This window comes from Chrysemys picta, chromosome 8 (genome assembly GCF_011386835.1).
Source record: "Chrysemys picta bellii isolate R12L10 chromosome 8, ASM1138683v2, whole genome shotgun sequence".
NCBI classification, from domain to species: Eukaryota; Metazoa; Chordata; order Testudines; family Emydidae; genus Chrysemys; species Chrysemys picta.
In genome coordinates, this window is record NC_088798.1 from 102,980,653 (window position 1) to 103,005,456 (window position 24,804).

A 24,804-nucleotide genomic window follows, 5' to 3' on the forward strand; every position below is an offset into this window, starting at 1 on the left:
AGGCAAAGTTTGTCTTGTAAATGGCTTGTCTAGTTTTTGTAAAGTCTATCCATGAGGAAGTTTGTGTGGAAGGTTGGTTTCTTATGAGAGTATCCAGTTCTGAGAGCTTATTCTTAATCTTTCCCTGTTTGCTGTATAGGATGCTGATCAGGTGGTTTCGCAGTTTCTTTGAGAGTGTGTGACACAGTCTCTCAGCATAGTCTGTGTGATATGTAGATTGTAATGGATTTTTTACCTTTAGTCCTTTTGGTATGATGTCCATCTGCTTGCATTTGGAAAGGAAGATGATGTCTGTCTGTATCTGTACGAGTTTTTTCATGAGGTTGATGGATTTCCACTCCATACGGCTAAATGCAGTGCCTTGCATAATGACAGGTTTCAGAGTAGCAGCCGTGTTAGTCTGTATCCGCAAAAAGAAGAACAGGAGTACTTGTGGCACCTTAGAGACTAACAAATTTATTAGAGCATAAGCTTTCGTGGACTACAGCCCACTTTTTCAAATATAATACCTAAAAGGGAAAATGTCCTAAAGGTGGAGTTTTGTGAACTTTTCACAACAAAACCAAAGCCATGTAGCTGTGCACTAGTTTGGCTTTCAAACAAGGAATGAATGAGAGTTTTATGCTAAACAGTTTTGGGCTCTGAGAATCTTTTATCAAAAATGAAAGACTTTGCCATGTCTGGGCAGGCACAAATTTGGTGGGGGCAGGAAGAAGTGAATGTTGTGGTTACCTAAGAAAATATATGACAGTTGGCCACATTGTCCAGTAAACCCTACACAATGGCCATAGCTTAATGAAACATGCTGGTCTCATTTCAAGTTTCACTTTCGCCTTGTTGAGTTCGACTGAACCTCAAACTAAACAATGAAACTCAAGGGGTGCAGAAACAGATGAAAATAGTTGTTGAAATCCATGTGAAACGGAAACAGAAAGTTTCCCACAGCCCTGCACTGTGGCCTGTTCCCACTGAATGCAGTGGGAACTTTTCCACTGACATCAATGATGAATGGATCAGCCTCACCATTTGGCTAAACACTACACATTTGCCAACCAATAATTTATTATTATTAAAGAAGTTCACAGCAAGCGTTACTCACGTAAGGTCAGTAAGAGCTAGTGATCATAGAACATGTACAGCCTATGGGGATTTGGAATAAGATGTTGCAATTTTTGGAGGGAGTCAAGTTCCATCTCTCAAGTTATAAAATCATGAAAGTTTTCGCAAGTCACTTCAACATGTTTAAAAATGTGAAATAGAAAAAGAAACAACTGAATCCTAAGAAGGGACTTTATCCTTACAATTTAAGGATGACCATTATGAAAGGAGGAGAGGCTAACAATAAAGCCTTCAAAGGACTTTTAGAAATGCTCACAGATCTGTTTCAGAGACAATTACAAAGGCTTTCCAATTCTAAGGGCTTTGAAATAGGTAAGGATTGTAAATCTTATCAATAGCAGATATTCAGTTCTTAGTCATCCTCTTTTTACAACTCAGTCCTGGAAGGAACCCCACCCATGACCTTGCCAGTGCCTTCCACCAGCATTACCACTTCAGCAATAGTGGAGCAGAGCAATTTAATTCCCTCATGCAAGACCCAGACTGATATGGTGCCCCAAGTGAAAAAATCAGGTGCTATGAAAACATTATGAATAGTCGCTGCATAGTCTCCAGTTCTAAATATCCAAGTGGCATATCCTAGCATTTTTGCCAAAAGACAGTGTGGGAACAGCAAACTTAGCACAAAGACAACTAGACAGGGCTCTCCATCGAGCCTTCCAGCACCATTCCTAAAAACACAAGAGGGGGTACACTTGCTAGAGAGTGTTGCAAGAATTTCCTGGTCTCTTTTCACACATCCAACCAGAGATATAAAACACATACACAGACAAAATGAACAGATCTCTGTCTCTGGCCTGTCATCTGCTCTAACTCAACACCAACGGTCTCATTAAACAAACAATCCCACTTGATTTTAAGTGTTGATATTATTCAAAACCCTGGATTTTTTTCTGACTTTGTTGCTAGATTTCTTTTTATTATTTGTACCATACAAATAGATTTCCCCAAATCTTATATCCTGCTATGATAATTTATGACCTGAACGTCAATCTGAAATACCACAATGTATTGCCATGGAAATGTAAATATGGCCTGGTTCCCTGCTCATATGTAATTGTGCTGTTCAAGAAAAAATACCTGGAAACGTAGCGATTGAAGACAAGACACTTAACAATGGCTGAGCATATGGGCGGTGGAAACACTTCCCCTTTGGGTAGGCTAATGACCGAGCCCTGACCCACCCCTCTCATGCCACCAGAGGATCCTCAAGTCCCTGGCCAGCTCGAGCGCTGTTGGCCCGACCCCCAAGGCCGGCCCGAGTGCTGCGCCGGGCAGCCCCAGCCCCTGGCTGCCGGTTGGAGCTGAGCCTGGGAGGGATACGGGGCCTAGGGGTGAAACATGGGTGGGACTTCAGCCTGGGTTAGGGGAGGCTTAGCCTGTCCTGGCCTTTGATACCCACTGCCCATGACTGAGCAGTAGATTTTTGCATGTGGGTGCACTTGCGTGCACACTGCAGATTCAGTGCTAGTGCGTTAGGGTTACCTGGGACATTTATTGACCTCAACTGGAGTCTTAAGACTGGTCTTTCTCAGCATTTCATAACTTAATGGGTCTCCTGCGACCCTACTTTAAAAAACAAAAACGCTTTAGCTTGTGGTACAATTAACAGTTAAAAACTGTCATTTCCAGGCTATGGTTCAGTCACTGCGTCCTTAACTAAGAATGTGAAAAGGATAAAATTTTAATAGAGAAGTAGGACCATCCAGAGTTTAGGGCACTAAGGGAGGCTTTGGGAGACCAGGGTTCAAGTCCCTGCTCCACCACAGATTTCCTGTGAGACTTTGGGACAAGTCTCTCAGCCACTCTGTGTCTCAGTTCCCCATCTGTACAATGAAGATAGTAGCACTGTTCTAGTTCATGGAGTATTCTGAGGATAAATGTATTAAAAGCTTGTGAGGTGCTCATTACTATGCTAATGGGAGACACAAAGACGGGAAACCTTAGATAGAGAGAAATAGGATGAATTAATTCTGAAGCATGGCAGTGCAACATTGTCCTACTTAGTGCAACAGACTGTATGTCAACGAAAACAGGGCTCATGAGGTGCAATTCTTAATACTTATTAAATTAGTTATTAACAGCCAGGCACTGGCCAATTCTCATATAATCATTTAACTGCTGCAAATACATTGGCTGCCAACTAGAAAGCTGCTTATATCTGTGGTGACCTGAGGTTTGCCAGCCTATGAAAAAAATTAGGTTTTCAAAATGTCATCAGTTCCCACATCAAAAGACCAGCACAGAACCCCTTGTCACTAAATAAATTGCTTTAAAGGTTTATAGAGAGTAATGAGGTGTATTTTTTTAAATAATCTGGCAGAGTGGGGAGATAAAATAATGGTTCATGCCTCTTTAAAAGTCAAAGATCTCCACAGCAGTGAGTCAAACTTTCTTTCCTGACTTTACTGCTAAGTATGCATGGTGGTTTTTGAAGAGAGCCATTGGGATACGTATTTTAGAGGCAGCTGCTTCAGGCATAAAACATTTCTCATGTCTCTCACCATTCACAGTCAGCAGGTCCTTTAACCAACTATAATGTGCCTCCACATGTATGCCAGGAAAAACTCTCTTGAAAGGCAAACGGATACAGACATAAAATGCAGAAATGCCTGACAGGGTTATAAGTTAAAGAACCCTTGCAGGTGTCACTTATAACTCCACAATTAAGCTTTTACTTTCACACTACTTTGGGGCTCAATATGTTTGGCACATACCTTTTTAAAGAGATATTTTTCAGCAACAGACGTCTGTTTAAAATAGATATTTTTAAAAACAAATCTTGATATTTTAAAAATATTTACACTTGGTGAAGGAGCATTAGCATTATCAGCAGAAAATTATGCCCCTTTTTAAATTGCTAGTCACGAGGGTCCAAATTTTGAGAAATGGACTTTCAGAGTCCAGGTCTCTCTCCCCCTTCTGGACACCTACCAAGCCGCTGTGTTTGGGTCCCACATGCTGGTCCAGACACTGCCTATGGTCTCAGGGTTTCTTCATATGCTTTTGGGGTGCAGATTCTCATTTTAGCACCCCCTTCCAAGAGCTGAGACTCCATGATCCAACTGCCTAGACCTTAAGACTAGTGTCAGCTCCCGCAGACACCCCAGTTGTGTAAGCACACCGTCTCCCAAAGCTCGAGCCTTGTAGGCATTCAAGGATAAATACTTGTTGAATTAAACAGACCCAGGGTTTGCACAGGGTTTCTAAAACAAATGCTCTTTACTTTAGACACCATAAAAGTCATACTGATTCATGCAAAATAAGAACACACCTACATGCCATTACCCTCTTCAGTTTCCTCACCACTCTTGGGCACTCTTTGGGATTTAGGTCAGTGTCCTCTGGAGAGTCCAGGATCCTTCCTCTCCTACACATGGTTTCTCCTCTAAAACATGGTGTCTCTCTCCAATTAGCTTCCTTCAGCTTTGGCTGGTCCTGCAGACAAGTCCCCTCTAAGGCTGTCCATTTTGTCCCACCACCCTCTTGGAGTCTTCCTGTGATTTTTTAAAGAGCTGTCCCAACACCTTAGTCTTGGGGTTCCCTTTGTGAAGGAATTCCACTGTTCCAAACTCCCCTCTCTGAAGACCACCTGAAATAACTGGATTTTTTCCATTTTAGGTACCCCTTAGCCTATCCATTGTCCTGCCAGAGCAGAGTGATTAAAATATTAATAATTTATTTTGTTTTGTTCTGTAGCTTCTTCAAAGCAGGGGGTATGATACATGCCAGGGTTTTTGTCAGCCCATGGTTGGTTTACTACTCACTGAGGGTTGGGGTTATACATAGGGTTCATAAAACCAATCAGAATTCACAAGTTGTATATAGACTGATTCCCCAAATTATCACATTGAACAAACCCAGATAAATGGGCTCTGTTCCAAGGACAACTGTATGAAGCACAGTAGGGCTAAAAAAAGCAATTCTCAGCCACTAAAAGCATAGAACTGTCCACCACACTGTTGTGGAAGAAGACGACTAATTGAAATCCACTGCTCCCAACTCTGGGGTTTCGCCCTTCTGGAGTTATGCTTTGCCTTAAACCCTCTCCCCTCACACAGGTGGTAGTGCAGAGCCTGCCAAAGCCTCCTCTGAGGCAACTGCTTGCTCTCTCAGTGGAGTTTCAACATCCTGTGGCTGAAATAATAATCCCTAATCTCCCAACCATCCAGATTGTAATTAGTAATTTTCCCTCCTGGAAGGACTATCTGCTGTCAACCAAACAAGCTGTGCCAGATGTTCCACACATGTACAGAGTACTGCAGCAAACAAGTAGCCACAGGAAAACTCAGCATCCATTAAAGATAAGGGAAAAACACAATTAAAACAAGGCAATATATCGAAGTTCTCAACAGAGAATAAAGCACACTGTTTATTCCAGCAACAAAACCCTGAGATTCCAAGAACAACAACAGACATGGTAACACGTTATAAACTCAACTAAACTCTCTCCACCTTGTGTGTAGTGGTGCTTTTCCCTATAGGGTCACTCTTGGGTCAGTCAGCCAAGGAAAGGTATCCCTCCATGGTCACTGGGACAGCCCAGCAATCTGAGTCAATTTCCTAAAGTGTGTTAGCCCAGCTTGCCCACCCCAACCCTGACAATACAGCCCAAGGCCCAGAACCACCAGAGTAAAGGGAGTGACTTATTCTCATTAGGGCATGGAAGTTTCCGTGATAATACAGAGCCCAGACTAGATTAGTACAGATCCGTGGAGACAATGATTATGGTGTCAGACTATGTATAAGACTAACAGTGCAAGTCTACAGTGAGATGACAGAGTATTGTAACAGTTGCCCCCCCATCCGTATTTACAACTTCCTGGTTGAACATCATAACGTGCTGTAATATCTGTATAATTGTTTGAGATCCAGTGATGAAAGCACTACATAAACAAAACAGAGATTCATTTAGCCAAGATTTCAGAGTAGTAGCCATGTTAGTCTGTATCCGCAAAAAGAACAGGAGTACTTGTGGCACCTTAGAGACTAACAAATTTATTAGAGCATAAGCTTTCGTGAGCTACAGCCCACTTCTTCGGATGCATGTAGTGGAAAATACAGAAGGAAGATTTTTTATTATATATATATAATATATACACACATATACACACACACACACACACACACACACACACACAGAGGGAACATGAAACAATGGGTGTTACCATACACATTATAAGGAGAGTGATCAGTTAAGGTGAGCTGTTGTCAGCAGGAGAGAAAAATAACTGTTTGTGGTGGTAATGAAAATGGCCCATTTCCAGCACTTGACAAGGAGATATAAGGAACTGGGGGAGTTGGGGGGGCGGGGAGATAAGTATAGGGAAATAGTTTTACTTTGTGTAATGGCCCATCTACTCCCAGTCTTTATTCAAACCTAATTTAATGGTGTCCAATTTGCAAATTAATTCCAATTCAGCAGTCTCTCGTTGGAGTCTGTTTTTGAAGTTTTTTTGTTGTAATACTGCAACTTTTAGGTCTGTAATCGAGTGGCCAGGGAGGTTGAAGTGTTCTCCAACTGGTTTTTGAATGTTATAATTCTTGACGTCTGATTTGTGTCCATTTATTCTTTTACGTAGAGACTGTCCGGTTTGGCAAATGTACATGGCAGAGGGGCATTGCTGGCACATGATGGCATATATCACATTGGTAGATGTGCAGGTGAATGAGCCTCTGATAGTGTGGCTGATGTGATTAGGTCCTATGATGGTGTCCCCTGAATAGATATGTGGACAGAGTTGGCAACGGGCTTTGTTGCAAGGATAGGTTCCTGGGTTAGTGTTTTTGTTGTGTGGTTGCTGATGAGTATTTGCTTCGGGTTTGGGGGCTGTCTGTAAGGAAGGACTGGCCTGTCTCCCAAGATCTGTGAGAGTGATGGATCGTCCTTCAGGATAGGTTGTAGATCCTTGATGATGCGCTGGAGAGGTTTTAGTTGGGGGTTGTAGGTGACGGCTAGTGGTGTTCTGTTACTCAATTACAGACCTAAAAGTTGCAACGTTACAACAAAAAAAACTTCAAAAACAGACTCCTACGAGAGACTGCTGAATTGGAATTAATTTGCAAATTGGACACCATTAAATTAGGTTTGAATAAAGACTGGGAGTAGATGGGCCATTACACAAAGTAAAACTATTTGCCCATGCTTATCTTCCCCCCCTACAGTTCCTTATATCTCCTTGTCAAGTGCTGGAAATGGGCCACAAACAGTTATTTTTCTCTCCTGCTGACAACAGCTCACCTTAACTGATCACTCTCCTTATAATGTGTATGGTAACACCCATTGTTTCATGTTCCCTGTGTGTGTATACATAGATATATAGATATCTTCCTTCTGTATTTTCCACTACATGCATCCAATGAAGTGAGCTGTAGCCCACGAAAGCTTATGCTACAATAAATTTGTTAGTCTCCAAGGTGCCACAAGTACTCCTGTTCTATTTAGTCAAGAGTAAGTTACACTTTGATAGTCAGCCCTGCAAAAGAATATATTTCAAATATTTTGGATGGAAATTGCAGGTAACGGGATTCCTGAGGTTTACATCCAAACGAGACAAGTCGTTTCAAACTCTGACTGCTGGTAGCAGCTCCTACCTACGTGCACTTGGGGACTTCCAGAAACGTGCACATTAACAAAGTGGGACTCTACACAGAAATCCATTTTACAATTGCAGTATAAATAGCTGAAAGTACATTTTAAACTTCGTAAGTAAATTTTATCAGTAAATTACCAAAAATGTAATTATTAACTTTTAGCAAACATGGTCACTTAGCAAAATCATTATTATAAGTACTATATAAGAGTCAGGTATTATTATAATGCACAGATTATAATAATGTAGCTTTGCCTTGTTTTAACTGTCTTCTACTGTTTTAACTGCAAAATGTTGGAAGAGAAGAAGCTTGCATTATAGATGCTGTATTATGCTTGATTTAGATTCACTTTTTCCTCCATACAAAGTCCATACAAAATAACCTGCATCTGTTAAATAGGGAGGGTAAAACAGATCAGGTGATGCAAGAAATAGACCAAGCTCAGATCAATCCCACACAGTTTAAGGTTTAGATTTATTTATTTAACAAACATTTTATGTCACCACCAGCCAAAACTTCCTCATTTCCATTTCTTGGGCTAGACACACACAAAATTCAGGAAGCACCTGATTTGCTACAAGGCCAAAATGAAGCAGCAAAGTCTGTTAGGACAAAGGTCTAATAAAGAATTTGCCATGTTGGCTGCAATGCTATTTGACTCAGGAATTTGTCATCTACAATGTTTAGAAATTCCAAGGATCTTTTAGCACTGGAAGCATGAGACCTCCAGACATATGTCATTAGATTGAAGTCCCCCATGATCACACAGCTTTTTTTTCCTACACACTACAGATAGGTGCCTAAGAAGGTGGGCATCCTATTCTCCAGTATGATTTGATGGTTTGTAGCAGACACCAACTAATACCCCGTCTTGTGCTTTATCTGTTCGGACATTGATCCATAAGTATTCAAGATCATTTTCTTCTGAATTATCAGTGACTCGGAAACGGGTATGCCATTTTTGACAGTGGCACTCCTCCTCCCCTTTTTCCTACTCAGTCCTTTCTGAATCGATTATAACATTCCAACTATGCAAATCATCCCACCAACTAGATCAAATTTATGCTCATAAATGAGACATTCCAATTCTTCTTGTTTATTACCCAAGTTCCTAGCATTCATGTATAGGCAATTCAATAATTTCTTCTCTTCATCTCCTTTGGTTCCTTGGTTAATTTTGTTCTCAACATCTCAATTTTGTGCTGAGTATTCAGACCTTCCCTCTTTTTACCCTTCCCTTTTGCTATTAGTTTAACTCTCTCCTGACTACTCTAGCCAGCCTGTCCCCATGACTGGTCCCCCTTCTACTAGAGTGAAGGCCTCCAGCACCCTCTTCCTATTGAAGGTGGACGAATGTTCCACAACACCAAAATCTTCTACCCCACACTACCTACTTAGCTAGTGTTTCACTTCCAGAATCTTCTGCCTTCTGTTTTCCTTCACTCCTGGGACAGAAGGATCTCAGAGATGATCACTTGGACATTTGTCTTCTTCAACATGCTTCTGAGTCCCCTAAAAGTCATCTACTATGTGTGAGCTATCCTGCGACGCAGTGTAATTAGTGCCAATATTAACTATCACGAACATCTACTTCAGAAACCTATCCAATCTTAGAGTGACATCTCATGTCTTGGCTCCAAGAAGGCAGCTTCTCTTCAGTTGTCCAGGGTTCAAGCCCCGCTGGCTGCCTATCCAGCCCCAGCTCAGAGTTTGATAAGCTGGTACTCCAAAGAAGCCTAGAGCCTCAACACTCATTCATTATACTAGCAATCGGCATGTTAGCAGCAAAACAATTTCATACAGTAGCTTCCTCTCCCATAGACAATGGAGTTAGCTCAGTAGTTGTTATTTCTAACTCTGCTTGTGGGCCTGGCATTTGCCCTGACGGTCACCACCATTTGCAGAAAGCAAAGAGAGACCAGCAGCACAACCATGGTTTTTTTTGTTTTTTTTAAAACATGGCTGGGCTCCAAGAAGCACATTTCCTGCAAACAAACCCACAGCTGAGAATATTCAAAACCAGCTGGAAATATCTTACTTATGCTTGGATCACTTCATAGGGCCTCAATTTGGCTCTTCTGTCTCAAGCAATGACAGAAATATGACATGAGCATTTAAGGATGCCTGTTTCACTCACAGCTCTTGGTTTGCCCATTGCTTTAATTTGATCATGCCTAGAGTTTTTAGCATGATCACCATTTTACAGTCATTATCAAGGTCAGTAGACAAGATTTATACCCATTCTGCCACCATCAAAAGCTTGAAATGTTTGTCAGGCCTCTACTACAAGACCTCATTTAACAGACGCACACCAGATGTTATTCTGCCTACTATCTCTGAACATAGAGGTTGATTTTGCAAAGACTTACACGCGAGTAGCCTTTACTCACGTGAGTACTTTCATTGACTTCAGTGGGACAACTCACATGAGTAAGAGCTACTCTCATGAGTAAAGGTTTGCAGAACTGGGCCCATTTTCTTGTCAAACAGTACCAGTTGCCAAATACAACCCCTGCAATTTACAATATCAGCCAGGCAAAATACAACCAAATGAACTACATATTTATTTTCAGCTTGCCTATACTCAAACCATCAGTTAATGCCCAAATGGTCCATGGGACCAGAGATTCTGACCTCACTTACACTGGAGTAAGCCAGGAGGAACTCCATTAAACTTTTGTTGGATTTTCATAAGTGTGACTGAGATCACAGTCAGTTCCTAGGAAAGGAGAATGTAAATTCCTTGACATCCATTCTAACCCAACAGACCACAGGAGAACATTTGTTTTAATATCCTGAAATTATGTATGAGTTACTAAACAAGTCAATGCGGAAACAGCATTGTTAAGTCAAATTATCCCACTCATCCATCTGCTGGGGGGGAAAAAGTGGTAAAGAATAAGAGCAACCCCAGAACACAGCCATGTTCGTAATTATTAAATACTATGCTTGACAATTGCCACACTGATCAAGAATTGCTACCATGGAACAAAATAGCAAATAATACATGCTAGCCACATTCTTAGATCCTCAGTTCCAGAATCCATTTTCCAAACAAAGATATGGACTATAGGACATTTTTCATTGATGAAATGGAATAGCTGTGTCTTTCAGTGACCAGGGTTCTTTTCTAACTGCACCAGACTAGCCAAGATATAGCAGACCTTTGGCATCACTGCTGACCTACCTAATACTTGGTTGGTTAAACAATCGGAATGCGGAATATAAATAAATTATTCTGAATCTGATTAGAAACTCTGGGAAACTAAAAACTAAATAGCAAAAACTGAAAGAGAGAGAGAGAGAGAGAGCATAGAGATTTGACCTGGGAACTGCTGCTCTTCAGGTTCTATAGTGGGCCTTTAGCAGAAGAAATCAACATTAAACATTGGCCGTTGTACAAATACATTTTACTGTACTATTGTTTATTTTTTTAAAAAGCATTTGGCTTCTCTTAGGCCATCTGTGAAACGGCATTAATAAATAGTTCCTTACTTCGTAGGGATGTTGTGAGGATAAATTCATTAATTCCTGGGAGGTGAGCCGATATCATAGTGATGAGCCTATAAACAAAGACATTCCCAAAAACCTCAATTTTAATTATGTTTTGCCTCTAAAACATAAATGCAAATATGAGCATGCATAACATGGCGTAGTTTAATCCAACTTGGCATTTCACACGCCACTAACTCTAAGGAACTTAAAAGAAAAGAAGGGTGAGAAGAGCAGAGAACTTCCCATATGTTTTCATTAATGGGTCATGCAAACATTTTATAGATTTCAGACTGGGAAACTGTTATCATATAAAGCAATAGCAGGCTTAATTTTCATGTTGTTATATTTAGCAACTTAGTGCATTTAGTAACATCCAACTCCAGCTGTAAGGTGTTTGCAAAAACACTTAAGAATATTCTGATCTATCATATTGTTTTAATTTAGTTCAGAGAATTTAAAGTGAATTTATCAATGAAGAATGAACTGCATTTTATTTTTAAGTCCGTTACTGCTATGTTATATGAGCAGACTGCAAATACTTAAGTAAAGATAATATTTAAATAAATATAGGCCTGATCCTGTTAAATGCTGTGTGCCTTCAATTCCTGTTGATCTGAAAGGAAACTATAGGAAACTAAAGGTTTGCTCAGCTCCTTGCCGGATCATGTCTTCTGACTCCAATTTAGGAAAGCATGGGTATTTAGGAAAGCATTTATACACATTCTCAACTTTAAGCACATGCCTGAAGTCAATTTGACTTAAGCACATGCTTAAAGTTAAACATGTATTTAAGTGCTTTCCTGAATCAGGGCTTAAAAGAATAATCATAGTATTGTGGTGCCAAAGATAGTAGCTGCAGAACTTCAGTAATCTATATTATTGAGTTTCTAATGCCCATGTTGAAAGTGAATTTATTAGAGCAAAAGTTCTCAAATACAGTATTGTGGACCCCATCTTAATAGACAAATTGTCAGGTAGACACATACCTACCAATGCATAATCATGTTCTCACTGGCAAACTCCCACATTTCCCACTGGTGAACTAACAACATTACTATAACTACAGCATTGGCTTTCTTGGAAACGTAATATTAGAAAATTATTTAATGTATGTTCAACTTCTCTGAATGCAATTTATTTATTATCCACAAAAATAAGTTATATTTACAAGAACATTAAGGTTGCCTATGCAACTTTAATTCAGTCACCTTGTGAGCAGGCCTTATGATACAGTCTTTATTTACATGGATTACATCCTTCTCTTCCACAATAGGTGTAGCAAAATTCAATTAATTCCACACACAAAATCTCCACCAGTATTTCAAACACCACCATCCTGCCACCCATGTCCTTATGGGCAGTGGAGAAAAAATGGGCTGTTAAGATTCTAGCTCTATGGGACCTGCCCCCACACCATGAGCAAATGCTTCATGGACCAATGACCGTCAACAGGCCACAATTTGGGAAACACTATGATAGAAGAATATATCCATTATGGAAAAAAGGATAGTATTCCACATTTCAGCCAGCCAAATGCAAGAACCCTGTCTGTTAGCAAAGATATGAACACTGAGAGTATGTACTGGACTTTTACTGAAGTAAGGATCAGCAGATTGGGAGATATGAACTTACCCATTGTTATTTCCTTTATTAATTATTATTTCACCATCTATGGTTGACCATGTTAGCAATAGTTTAACTCTCACTATATATTCACTGGGTTTTTCAGTAAGGGAGGTTGGGAAGAAAACAAGATACTTGCCGCCCTCCCTCCCCCCAAAAAAATTTGAGTTTGGAAAGCGCAGTACCTCTTTTAAGCCAGAAATTTGTTTAAATAAATCTGAGTTACTTTATGATGAAATACAATATGGAGTAGTGGTGCACAAACGTTTCCTGTCGTGCTTCCCCCTGACCAGTAATGGATTCTATCTGCGCCCCCCATCTCCATTACTGCACAGTTGGGCTCAGCAGAGGAGCTTGGGCTGAAGGAAGAGCTGGAGGCAGAACTGGGGATGGGGAAGGAGCTGGGGCTAGAGGCGGAGCTGGCCTGTGGGCGGAGAGGTAACGAGGGCAGAGCCGGGCTGGGAATCGAGCAGAGCTGTGGCTGGAAATGGGCAGGGAGCTGGGCAGGGGGCAGAGTAGAACTGCAGCTGGGGACAGAGCGGGACTGGGTGGTGCTCCCTCCTGGCCCCCAGTGTGGGCTGGCCCGGGCCCCACCATGCGCTCCCCAACCCAAACGTTCCTCCACACTGCACCCTGCAGGCATACCCCACAGTTTGGAGACCACTGATACAGAGAGACAGTTTAACAGGCAAGACAGAAATGTTTTTGGAAAAGTCAGCATCATAGATAAATTTTCACTGTATGTATGAAAAGAATTAAGACAACAGATCAGCATGTTAAAAAATGCTGTTTGAGCTATGAAAAGAGACATCTCTAAGACTATCCAAAAGCTTCTTGTTAAAACTGCTTCAAGACACATATTTTCTTATGCTAGCAAAGAAATGCTTCATCAGCCACATCTGCAGTTAGCAAGAGTGACATCCAATGGCCTAATAACAGTCCCTGGAGACTTGTTTTTCCACAAGTGCATAACCGTGCATCTTATTCAAAAGTTGAATTGCATCTGAATAATCAATCCATCTCTCTCCACAGAAGCTCTGTGAATCAGCAAAGTGAAATTCAGAGACAATCAAAGACAAGAGAAAGACAGACGTATTTATCATGCACATATGATGTAGGAAGGAGACAAACAAAAAATATTGTCACGGCTGCCTTAGTGACTGCAAAATAAGAGAACAGTCATTAATCATCAGGGGTACACACTGAAAGGAAATATCGATTGGATTTGGAGGAACTTCAGTTTTCTAATGGAACAATTCCTTTGCAAAGGTAACTGGCATATAGTTTCTTTAAATTAGAATGGCAACCAGCCAATTTTCAGCCAATTTATGTATCATTTCAGGCAATCTCAAGAAATACAAAACAAATGTGCCTTTTGTTTTTTTTAAAGTAATTTGAATACTATAGTAAATCAATAGCATTGACAATCTGATGAACTCTGATGGAAGAGCTTTCCTCTGAAATATAATCTTTGAAACCTACAAGAACCGTCATCTAACTTTTTATAACTTTATTTACTGTACATTTTACTTTTCTATCTTGTGTTTAGTTAAATCTAAATTGCCATGTGTTTCTCCCCCTCAACATTTATGGAAGTTTGGAGAACATGGCCCCCAAAACCAAACATGCGGGGAGTGGCTATCTAATGCGCCATCAGTGCTGAGGGAGGGAAACGTCCCCAGCCCTTACAGCTATGTCAGCAAAAGGCCCCAAAATCCCAACACCTCCCCACTACAGGACATTAGGAGATGGGACTGGGAATGAGCCTTGCTCTCCTGGAGTTTCTGCACTGGGTTAGAAGACGGCAGGTATCGCAGCCATCCCCACATAGCTACTGGTGGTTGACCCTGAACTTGAACCAGCCAGGCCCACCTGGTGACCTCAAGGTTTACCCCTTTTCCAGAACATTCATGAATAAGTTGAACAGCATAGATCTCAGTACAGATCCTTGGGGGACCCGCTTTTTACCTCTCTCCATTGTTTCCTACCCTTTGATTAAAAGATAGGAAACAATTACTGATTCATAAGAGGACCTTCCCTTTTAACCGATGACTGCTTACTTTGCTTAAGAGCTTTTGGTGAGGGAACTTGGATTTTCTGAAAATCCAAATATACTATATCAACAGGATCACCCATGTCCATATTTGTTGACTCCCTCAAAGAATTGTGATAGATTGGTGAGGCATGATCTCTCTGTATAAAAGCCATGTTGACTCTTCCTCAACATGGCATGTTTATTATGTGTCTGATAATTGTGTTCTTTACTGTGGTTTCAACCAGTTTACCTGGTACTGAAGTTAGGCTCACCAGCCTGCAATTGCCAGGATTGTCTCTGGAGCCTTTTTAAAAAATACGTATTACATTAGCTACCCTCCACAGATCTGGTACAGAGGCTGATTTAAGCAACAGGTTACATTCAACAGTTAGTAGTTCTACAATTTCATATTTGAGTACCCTCAGAAGTCTTGGGTGACTTGATAGCCAAGCTCCTTAAATTTGCTTACTGTAGTAGCCTTCTGAATTGATGGGCACTTGGGAAGGAGATTCATCAATTAAACAAGCTAAAATAATTAACAAAGACATGACCAGGTTTCACTTTAACAAACACTCATCAAATTGAAAAGTCACTATAATTTTCTGGAGAAAGTCTAGCGCTCATGGTTACTGATCTAACTTCCTCATTCTGTTCAGTGGACTGGCTCACTTTAGTTTGTGAATCCAACTGGAAAGGAGGTTTGCTGCTTTTAATTATATAGGAATTGTGAAACAACCCAGGAATGTGTTTTGGAGAAGGGTGCAGTATAAATGTACTGTATGGCTATTAATTATTACGATGTTATTGTGCCTATGAACCTGCACATCTGCTACGATCTTCAGTTCCTCCACTATTATGCCAGAAACAGGTCCCTGCTCGGAAGCTTCACTGCTTCACACATGACCAGGGAAACTACATGCACAGAGTAGGAAAGGTATTGCACACGCATCAAACTCAGATAAAATGGTCACATTTATGGGGGTACCCAAACTACCACACCTCTGGAGTTTGGCATCAGAAAGGACGGCTAAACTTCTATGTGCTAGCGTGAATCCATCCCTCATGGATATCAAGTGGATGAGTTTTTTGTTGTTTTAAAACATATCACCCAAGTGGACAGTAGGCACCATTGCAGGATATGGAGTCTGGTCAGGTAGAGCTATGCATTTGCCCGTGGACAGGTCTGAAATTGAATGAATGTGCCTGCCTTTCAGAACGCCTCAACAGGCTTTGAGTTTGTAGGTAAGGACTCTGTGTTCAGGGACCCCATACCTGACTGTCTATGGGTCGCAGAACTTCAGGAAGCTAAGACTTTGTAGGCAGGGCCAAGTGCTCAGCATATGCTCATGGTGGGATATGAGTGTCTCAACAGGCTTTGGAAATTCCAAGGATTGAGTTGGTAGTTAGGGCAAGAATGATTTGTCTGTTTCAAAGTGGTTCTAGTTAATTAACTTGCAGCCTTGTTCTATAATAAACTGTTCCTTGTTAAAGAAATCCTTCATCTGCATAATAAATGAATCAATTAAAACTGAGTCTCTGCCTCTCCATCAAGCAATATCAAAACTCACTTGAAACTTGGACATTTGTGGTGTATTTAGCCCATGATTTAAAGAAAGAAAACGCACATGTTAAGGAAAACTTTAGTAGAATTATTTCCTTTCAATTGATCACATGCACCCTAAGAATGGACATGAGGATTTAACTGTCCACATGCTATAAAAACATTTCTTTTTTATGGGGCTGATCTTCAAACTGGCTTTAACTAGAACCCACTTTTCACGTGCAAAATTAAATTCTTGTGTTTTTTAGACATGATCTCAACTTTAATAAAAACATCATTTCTTTATTTCACATGTAAAGAACATTTGAACAAAATATCACAATAAATCAAAGTCAGAAAAATAATATTCTACGCATGATATAATGGGCACACTTAAGTTTTACTGTGTAAAAGTTTTTACCATTCTCAAGCAATATTTCCCATCTATATAATGAGGACTTCTACTAGAAATAGTAGAATCTTTCAAAACAATAAGTTTTAAAGATGCCCACTACATTGCAATATCGAGGGCATAATTAGAAGAAGACAAATTATTATATCCATTTATGTATTAAGAATATAATCAGGAGAAAATACAGGGTATATTCCTGCTGGAAAGTTTAACAACTCACCTGCAACACACAAACTAGCACATGAAAATGTTTCTGCCTCTTTCTAAAAGAATTATCCAGATTCTGGTCAAAACATAATAACTCCTACAGTACTAATGTGCTGTTTGAACTCTGAAGTTCTAAAGCATAAGTAGTTTGTTTATTAATATACTGGAAAAATAGAGTTGTGTGAGAAAGGCAAGAGTGGGTGGATATATCATACCCTTAGACTATTATTGTCACCTTGCCAAAAACAGAAAATTCTGCCAAAATCCGTGATTTAAGCTGTCAGAAACTGGTATTTACTTTTCCCCTTCTACTTGGATAGTGTTTTGTTTAAACTCAGAAAAAAATCTGAGATAGTCTTGAATCAGAACATACATTTGCCATGTTTTTTCACATCTGTTCTCTCCCAGCACATTCCATTTATTAAAAAACATGTTTGCAGAACCTTTATATATAAAGAAGAATACCCCAGTGTCCCCAGTGTTTAGGAGGTTGATTTTTTGAACAGCTGGAATAAAGTCCCCATTTCCTTTGTTATAAAGGAACAGAAAAAGAAAGAAGTTTGGACACAAATGTTAGAAAAATGCTGCTCTCAAGTTCACCTTACAGTATCTGGTAATGTAAAATTCACTACAATCAATGCCAAGGTGGAGCAAATGTGACATCATCCTTTTAAACCCTATGGAAGCAGGACATCATTCCCTCAACCAGAAACTGGCTCCTCCTATGACCTCTAGTTGCATCCCGGAGAAAGCCCAGCCATGCACCTATCATCCTTCCCTGTGATGTGCTCAGTGGATAGCCAGCTGAACCCAGTTCTACAGCTGCTCCATCATTTCAAATGGGAAATGGAGTCTCCAGATGCAAGACTGAACTGGAATAATGATCCCCAGAAAGCCAAAGAAGAGCGGTCAGCTAGTATTTTCCTTTAAAGAAAACAATGGCTTAGTATTCAAACACTTGGTGAAACACTGACAAGACCGGAGCATAAATAACAGCTGCCTTCAAGCAGTTTTCACTTATGAATATCAACCTGCCAGCAGTAGAGGTTGCGTATTTTCAGTAGTGATGGGAAAAGCCAGACTGAATGGGAAAAAATTAGAAGACTTAAAATTAGATCCAGTAAAAAAAAAAAGAATTTCATGAAAATTTTCTTGACATTGTTCCTCTTTTTTTCAAAATGTCAAAACATTGAAAATGTTCAACCAACTGGTGAAAAAATGGGGTGAGAGTTGGGAGGGAATTTTGCAAAACTTTTCATCAACATTTTCCATGATTTTTCTTTTAAATTTTCATTGAAATTTTGAAATTTGAAGAATTTCAAAAATCTCTACTTAAAATAGTCATCCCTTCCCCAAGCAGAAGTCTGCATTAATTCAAATAAACTCAGAGTCCTAAGCCCAGCAGGATCAGACTCTCTCTTCATCACCCTCTTCATTAAGCACGCTTCTTAACTCTTAATTACAGTTTGCTTACCTTTCTATTACTAAAAATAACAATTTGTATTGTGGTAGCTCCTTCTACCCCCGTGTGCAAGGTGCTGTATAAACACAGAACTGCAGTGTACTTGCGTATAGTCACAGGTTGAACTATAATGTTGCAACATAATTGTCATTTTGGCTTTGTAATTGCTATATTATGCCTACCAGACTGTTACAATAGGGTTATTTTCAGACAGCTCTATGAGAGAAAGGCATACACTAGGTCTCTACACTTTACTGAGGTGTTTTGAGATACTGCTGTCAAGGGTCTTCCTCTAGCAGGTACAGCATGCCAATATTTGAGCTGAGCTATCAAAACTGAAATATGATTTGTGCTTTTTTGTGTATCAAACTCCTACTCCTGAGGATTATTTACCATCTAAAAACAAAAATACTGCCATAAGGTGTGAATAAAATTACATCTCTTTTGTTTAAAAGGAAACGGCTTGACAGAGATATTTTTCAACATTACAATAATGGCATCAGCATGTATTAATATAACAAATTCCATCATGTGACTCCGGGAGGAGGGGCCCTAGGCACATGCCAATTGCCTTAGTCCAGCTCTGTCCAGAGGTGTATCTGAATCCCACTGAAAGTGAGCCAGCTCGAGGAGCTCACCAGAGGACATCTACACAATCTACTTTGATTGGCATCTCATTTTGATGTCTCAAGTGGGTGAAGCTTAGGAAACCGCTACTACTTTTTGTTTTCAATTCGAGCCCTGTGTAACTTACATCACCATATGCTCCGAATATGGCCTGAAGGAGAAGAGATGTTATTTGCCTTTTTTATAATTCTACAGCCTGGTCTCTGTTAATGTGTAGCATTCTAACAAGTTTATGTGCTTCATTTCTGCCACTGAAATGGCAGGAATTTACAAATGTATCACAATTTTATATTTGTCTTTAGAAGTTGGTACTGAAGGGCCACATAATTACAGGGACATTGAGGACCCTTGGAAAAAAGCCTTCTGTTGATGGCAATCACACCCTAGTACTGTACGTAATAACAGAAATGCAACAAACTAACACTAAAGTATTAGGTTGCTCTTAAATTATCAGTAATAAATTAATTTACTATACTGTACAACAGAGTTGGGCCCAAAATGTGGCTGCTTTTCGCTTTGCCATCCAAACAATCCAGTCAATAGCAGTATTAATATTAGCTGTGAAAACATCCACTTACAAGATTTGTATCCATTGCTCACTCAGCTAAAAAAGCACTTGGCAAAAACAGTTACCATACATGTAGGTAGAAAATTCTTTTCTATACAAGACTGCTTATGTCAGACAATGCAGACTTCTTGGCAGCTTTGAGACTCCTTTTAATACAGCTCTTTCCACAACATATTGAGTCAAATTCTACCCTCAAACATGGATACACAATTCAATGGGAGTTCCATATCTGTGTCTGAGGACACAACATCTTATTCCTCTGGGGTGAAATTAACCACCCCCAATGGCACCCCATCCCCCCATGAAGAGGGTGCCAGCACAAAGCCCAGACACCACTGCCCCCACTGCAGCCTTCCAAGGTGGCCTGTGCAGAGCCAGTGTGAACAAGGTTTCCCCCGCGTTTGAAAGGTGTACAGGAACCACCGCATTGCTGCTCTACCTGTGATGCCCCGGGGTTGCATAGGCTTGTAATGTCCTAGCTTCACAGGGTGACCAGATGTCCCGATTTTATAGGGACAGTCCCGATTTTTGGGTCTTTTTCTTATATAGGCTCCTATTACCACCTACCCCCCTGGCCCGAGTTTTCACATTTGCTGTCTGGTCACCCTACAGCTTCACCACGGGTGAATTACCACTCCTATCTGTACATTAAAAGGAGAAAAGATCTGCCACACTGGCAAGTGTTTAAGGCTGCTGCAATGCTTGTTTAATCTAGCCCAACCTTCCCCCACCCTTCCACGTATAAAGAGCAGAAAAGGTATTTCCACTCTCAAGGACAAACAGCCAGAGGTAGCAGATCATAGAGGCTGCTTACTAGATACATGCTTTTAGCTATGCTTTAGACACCAGTTGTCATTAACATCTCAGCCTTGCCTTTATACTGGATATCTGTGTTCTCCGTGGGATGTGGCTTCTTGACAGCTGCTCTGCGATATACCACATGCGTCCTGCCTCCGTCTTCCTCCTGACTGCCCTTCTCCTGAGGCTCAATGAAGAACTCGTCTTTGTCTGTGCGAATCATGCCAGCCTACGAATGACAGGACAGAGATGGAACATTTTAAGTTACTATGCATACAGCAGATATTGTGAGTAAACAGTTACAATATGCTTAAGCACACTTTAGCACTCTCCAGAGAGCAGTTAGAGTGCAGGGAGTAAACGAGATGAATTCTTTATTAGAGCAAAATGTAGCATTAATGCCTCAACTTGACAAGGAAGGACAAAGGTAAAACATCAGACCAAAGGGATTTCTACTAGAATCTAATTAGCAAGGGTTGGGACTAAAATATGTATGTGGAAATGGACTCTCAATTAGAAATCAACTACAAAGAAACAGGTAATATGACTATAGTGATTTGTCAGCCACAAATTGCTCCAGTGTTGTATGAATACTCATGCCTGCTAAATACAGGATCAATTCCGCATCATGAGCCGTCCCAGATGTACAGTTCTGTGGTGCTTGATCAGACCTTTCTATTCAGAGACAAGATGGTGAAGTGCTAAGCCTGGTTAGCTGGCAAATAAGCTTTGTACATTTTTCTCCTGCATTAATGCATCATGTAAAGATGACACAAAGGACTGAACTGGCACAAACTCTCTTAGCCAGTTAGCAAAAAACAATTAAAATATACTTTTCTGTAATAAGTTTCTAAGGGATAAAAGCTTAAAAATCCAAACCAGGACAAATATACTGGTATGAAAAACTGAAAACCTTACTTGTCCATTGAAGCACAAAAGAAAAGCTTGACACAACCATCTCAGCATGTCCACTGCTAACAAGAGCAGTGTGAAAGTCATTAAGATAGTTTGTTTTTTACTACCATAGCGAACAAGCTATCTTTCCAACATTTTTATTTGAATGGAAAAATATCTAGCCTTTCACCGCAAATGTTTGTGTAATGTTATAGTACTGTTCTGTTGAGGAAGGTTAAGATAGTCGACAATTGGCTTTCATTGATTTTCCTGACAAGATGGGTACATATGTGTTTGCACATCTACATTTGAGAACTTCAACTAAAGAACTCTAGTTTTGTAAACAGAAAGCCTTGATTATGATGACATGAAACACAGCAAGAGAAATTCTTAATAGTACTGAATGTACTATCACCACCAAACGTAGCCTTCTGGAAGCTGGCTCCTTCACCTCTTAACTCCCTTTTCTTTATTCTGCTAATCAGTGACACTAGGGCAGGGATGGCCAACCTGAGCCTGAGAAGGAGCCAGAATTTACTAATGTACATTGCCAAAGAGCCACAGTAATACGTCAGCTGCCCCTCATTAGCTCCCCCACCCCACTCCCAGCGTCTCCCACCCACCAGCAGTCCCACCGATCAGCGCCTCCCCCTCTGTCCCTGCACCTCCCAATAAGCTGTTTCGTGGCATGCAGGAGTCTTGGGGTGGGGAGAAGAAAGGGGAGGAGCGAGGGCACTGCAGGCTGAGGGGAGGGGGCGGGAAGGGGTGGAGTGGGGGCAGGGCCTGTGGCTGAGCAGTGAGCACCCCCCGGCACGTTGGAAAGTTGGCGCCTGTAGCTCCAGCCCTGAAGTCGGGGCCTATACAAGGAGCCGCATATTAATTTCTGAAGAGCCGCATGTGGCTCTGGAGCCACAGGTTGGCCACCCCTGCACTAGAGAGTCAACCACCAGTAAGCACAGTACCCCCATCCGATCACCAGACTTACAGCATGTGCAAATTAGTGTGTCTGCACATTTATACCACACTCATTATCGTGGTATCTAAGCACCTTGGATTCCAAATTATTTGTAGGCCACAGCACTCCCAAGAGAACCAAAAAGGGACCCAATTTCTGGCCCCTTTGAAGTCAATGTCCAAACTACCGTTGTTGTCATTTGGACACTCCACCATACCCCAAATCAGGGGTCGGCAACCTTTCAGAAGTGGTGTGCCGAGTCTTCATTTATTCACTCTAATTTAAGATTTCGCGTGCCAGTAAGACATTTTAATGTTTTTAGAAGGGCTCTTTCTATAAGTCTATAGCATATAACTAAACTATTGTTTTATGTAAAGTAAATAAGGTTTCAAAATGTTTAAGAAGTTTAATTTAAAATTAAATTAAAATGCAGAGCCCCCCTAGACCGGTGAGCAGGACCTGGGCAGTGTGAGTGCCACTGACAATCAGCTCGCGTGCCGCCTTCAGCACGCGTGCCATAGGTTGCCTATCCCTACCCCAAATGCTAAAATTTTAATACAGTGCAAGTGCACAGAAATACTTTTGCTACAAACAGTAAACTACTTTTGCTGCTGCTATAAATACAGCATGCTCTTGGATTCCCTTCTTGAAAAAATGTCAGGTTCATTTGTCATGTCTTAACTTACATTAGGCAAGACTTCCAGTCCTAGATTTGATTTATTTTTATATATATAGTGTCTATAAAAACAGATTAAAGGGAAAGGATTAAAGAAACAAAATTATATTCAAGCCGTTCAGGTTGCTACTCTGTTGCCTATACAGCAAGCAAACTGAATTTGAAATCCTGTCCTGGTTCTTTTTATCTAATTTAGATTCTACATCAGACACAAGGAAGGTGAAACCGGCTCAGCAGCCAAGCAAGCTCAGACAACCAGGAAAACAAACGCTAAACTGGGTAAAAAGCAATTGATCTTGTCCTTGTAAACCGGAGTGTGTACAAAGAAACTTGGGAATTGATGTTCTGTAGCTTTATATCTTTTTTTAAAAGTATACATATGCCAAGAGCTAAACTTTGCATGAAATATGCACAACTACAGATCAAGAAAGGAGCAAAAATTTGCATGCTCTGACAGAAGCACAGACTATGATGAGCATGTCATATTTAAACCCAGTGCAAAGATACACGTGGCTTAACTGCTACATGATATAGGTGTACAGTTGCCATTTACAATTAACATATAAGTGGGCAAATATAAAGGGTATGCATTCCTAAATGAATTAAGGTCACCAATAATAAAGCAATTAATGGTGGATCTTAATAATTCATGGAGGGTTTAATAGGCAAAGCCACCTCATGATGCTAGGAAAAATGCTGCTGTGGTACTGAAGTCAGCCTGATGAACTAAAGGTAACTTAAACTGGGGTTTAAGCTTTCAAATCAAATGAATAAGAATGAGAAAATTCTTGCAATCAGTAATCAAACAGCTCTTCCAAAAACACAGATCTGAAAAACAAACTTGGGGGGAGGGATAGCTCAGTGGTTTGAGCATTGACCTGCTAAACCCAGGGTTGTGAGTTCAATCCTTGAGGGGGCCACTGGGGGATCTGGGGCAAAATCAGTACTTGGTCCTGCTAGTAAAGGCAGGGGGCTGGACTCTATGACCTTTCAAGGTCCCTTCCAGTTCTAGGAGATGGGATATCTCCATTAATTATTATTAAACTTGCTCCCAGGGTGTTGCTGCTCTTTGAAAAAGAAAAAGGAATTTGTTCAGGTTAAACGAAGCACCACAGCTGGTTGAGAAAATGAAGACACTACCCTGAGCAGGCTAAACACAAGACCAGACAACAAAAAAAGATACCCTAGCATGCTGGGAAGTTTCAGGGAATCCTGAATAAACTGGCTGTGAGACTACACTATAAGGTGCTGTGGAACAGGAAGGTCCTCTACAGAGATGTCTTTTCTTCTAGGACAAATCACCAAGGTTTAGATCCCACTCAAGATCAGGGGGGTTAAGCTAGGCTTTGCAGTTCAGGTTTGAGATTGAGTCTAGAGATGAACAAAAAATGGATCCATCCCTCAGAAAGGTTCAACTAAAAATTTGTTTTTGTCTAAATTTGCAGTGGAAAATTTCAATTTTAGGGCAGAAATCTGATAAATATTTCAGTTTGGAAAAGCTGCCATAGTGCCTTATGCTCCCATTCTCCATTGTAGGCACCCTGGTCAGACTACATTTTACCTGATGCATCTTGGTCTCCCCTCTTGGAGAGGGAAGCAGTGCATGATGGAAGTCCTGCCTATGGAAGAGACTGGAGAAATGAGGCACCATTTCCAAACTAAAATATTTTGGGGTTTGGGCCTTCTGTTTGTCAAAAAGAAAATGAAAATTTTTCCATGGAAAGCATTCACACATTCAAAATGTGCCTTCATTTGTATACCGGTTTACCAAAATTGTGAGTACAATTATCTTAACTGCG

General features: G+C 40.6%; 1 protein-coding gene across 6 annotated transcripts in view; it reads right to left on the minus strand.

Moving 5' to 3' along the window:
• The window catches only part of ADAMTS2 (ADAM metallopeptidase with thrombospondin type 1 motif 2), a 411,161-nt gene that overhangs the window by 137,750 nt on the left and 248,607 nt on the right, over positions 1-24,804 (minus strand). For all 6 annotated transcript variants that reach the window (XM_065555948.1, XM_042850938.2, XM_065555947.1 and 3 more), the window contains one exon: positions 20,556-20,709. In XM_065555948.1, the coding sequence (XP_065412020.1) occupies positions 20,556-20,709 (154 nt within the window). The remainder of the gene's footprint in view (positions 1-20,555; positions 20,710-24,804) is intronic.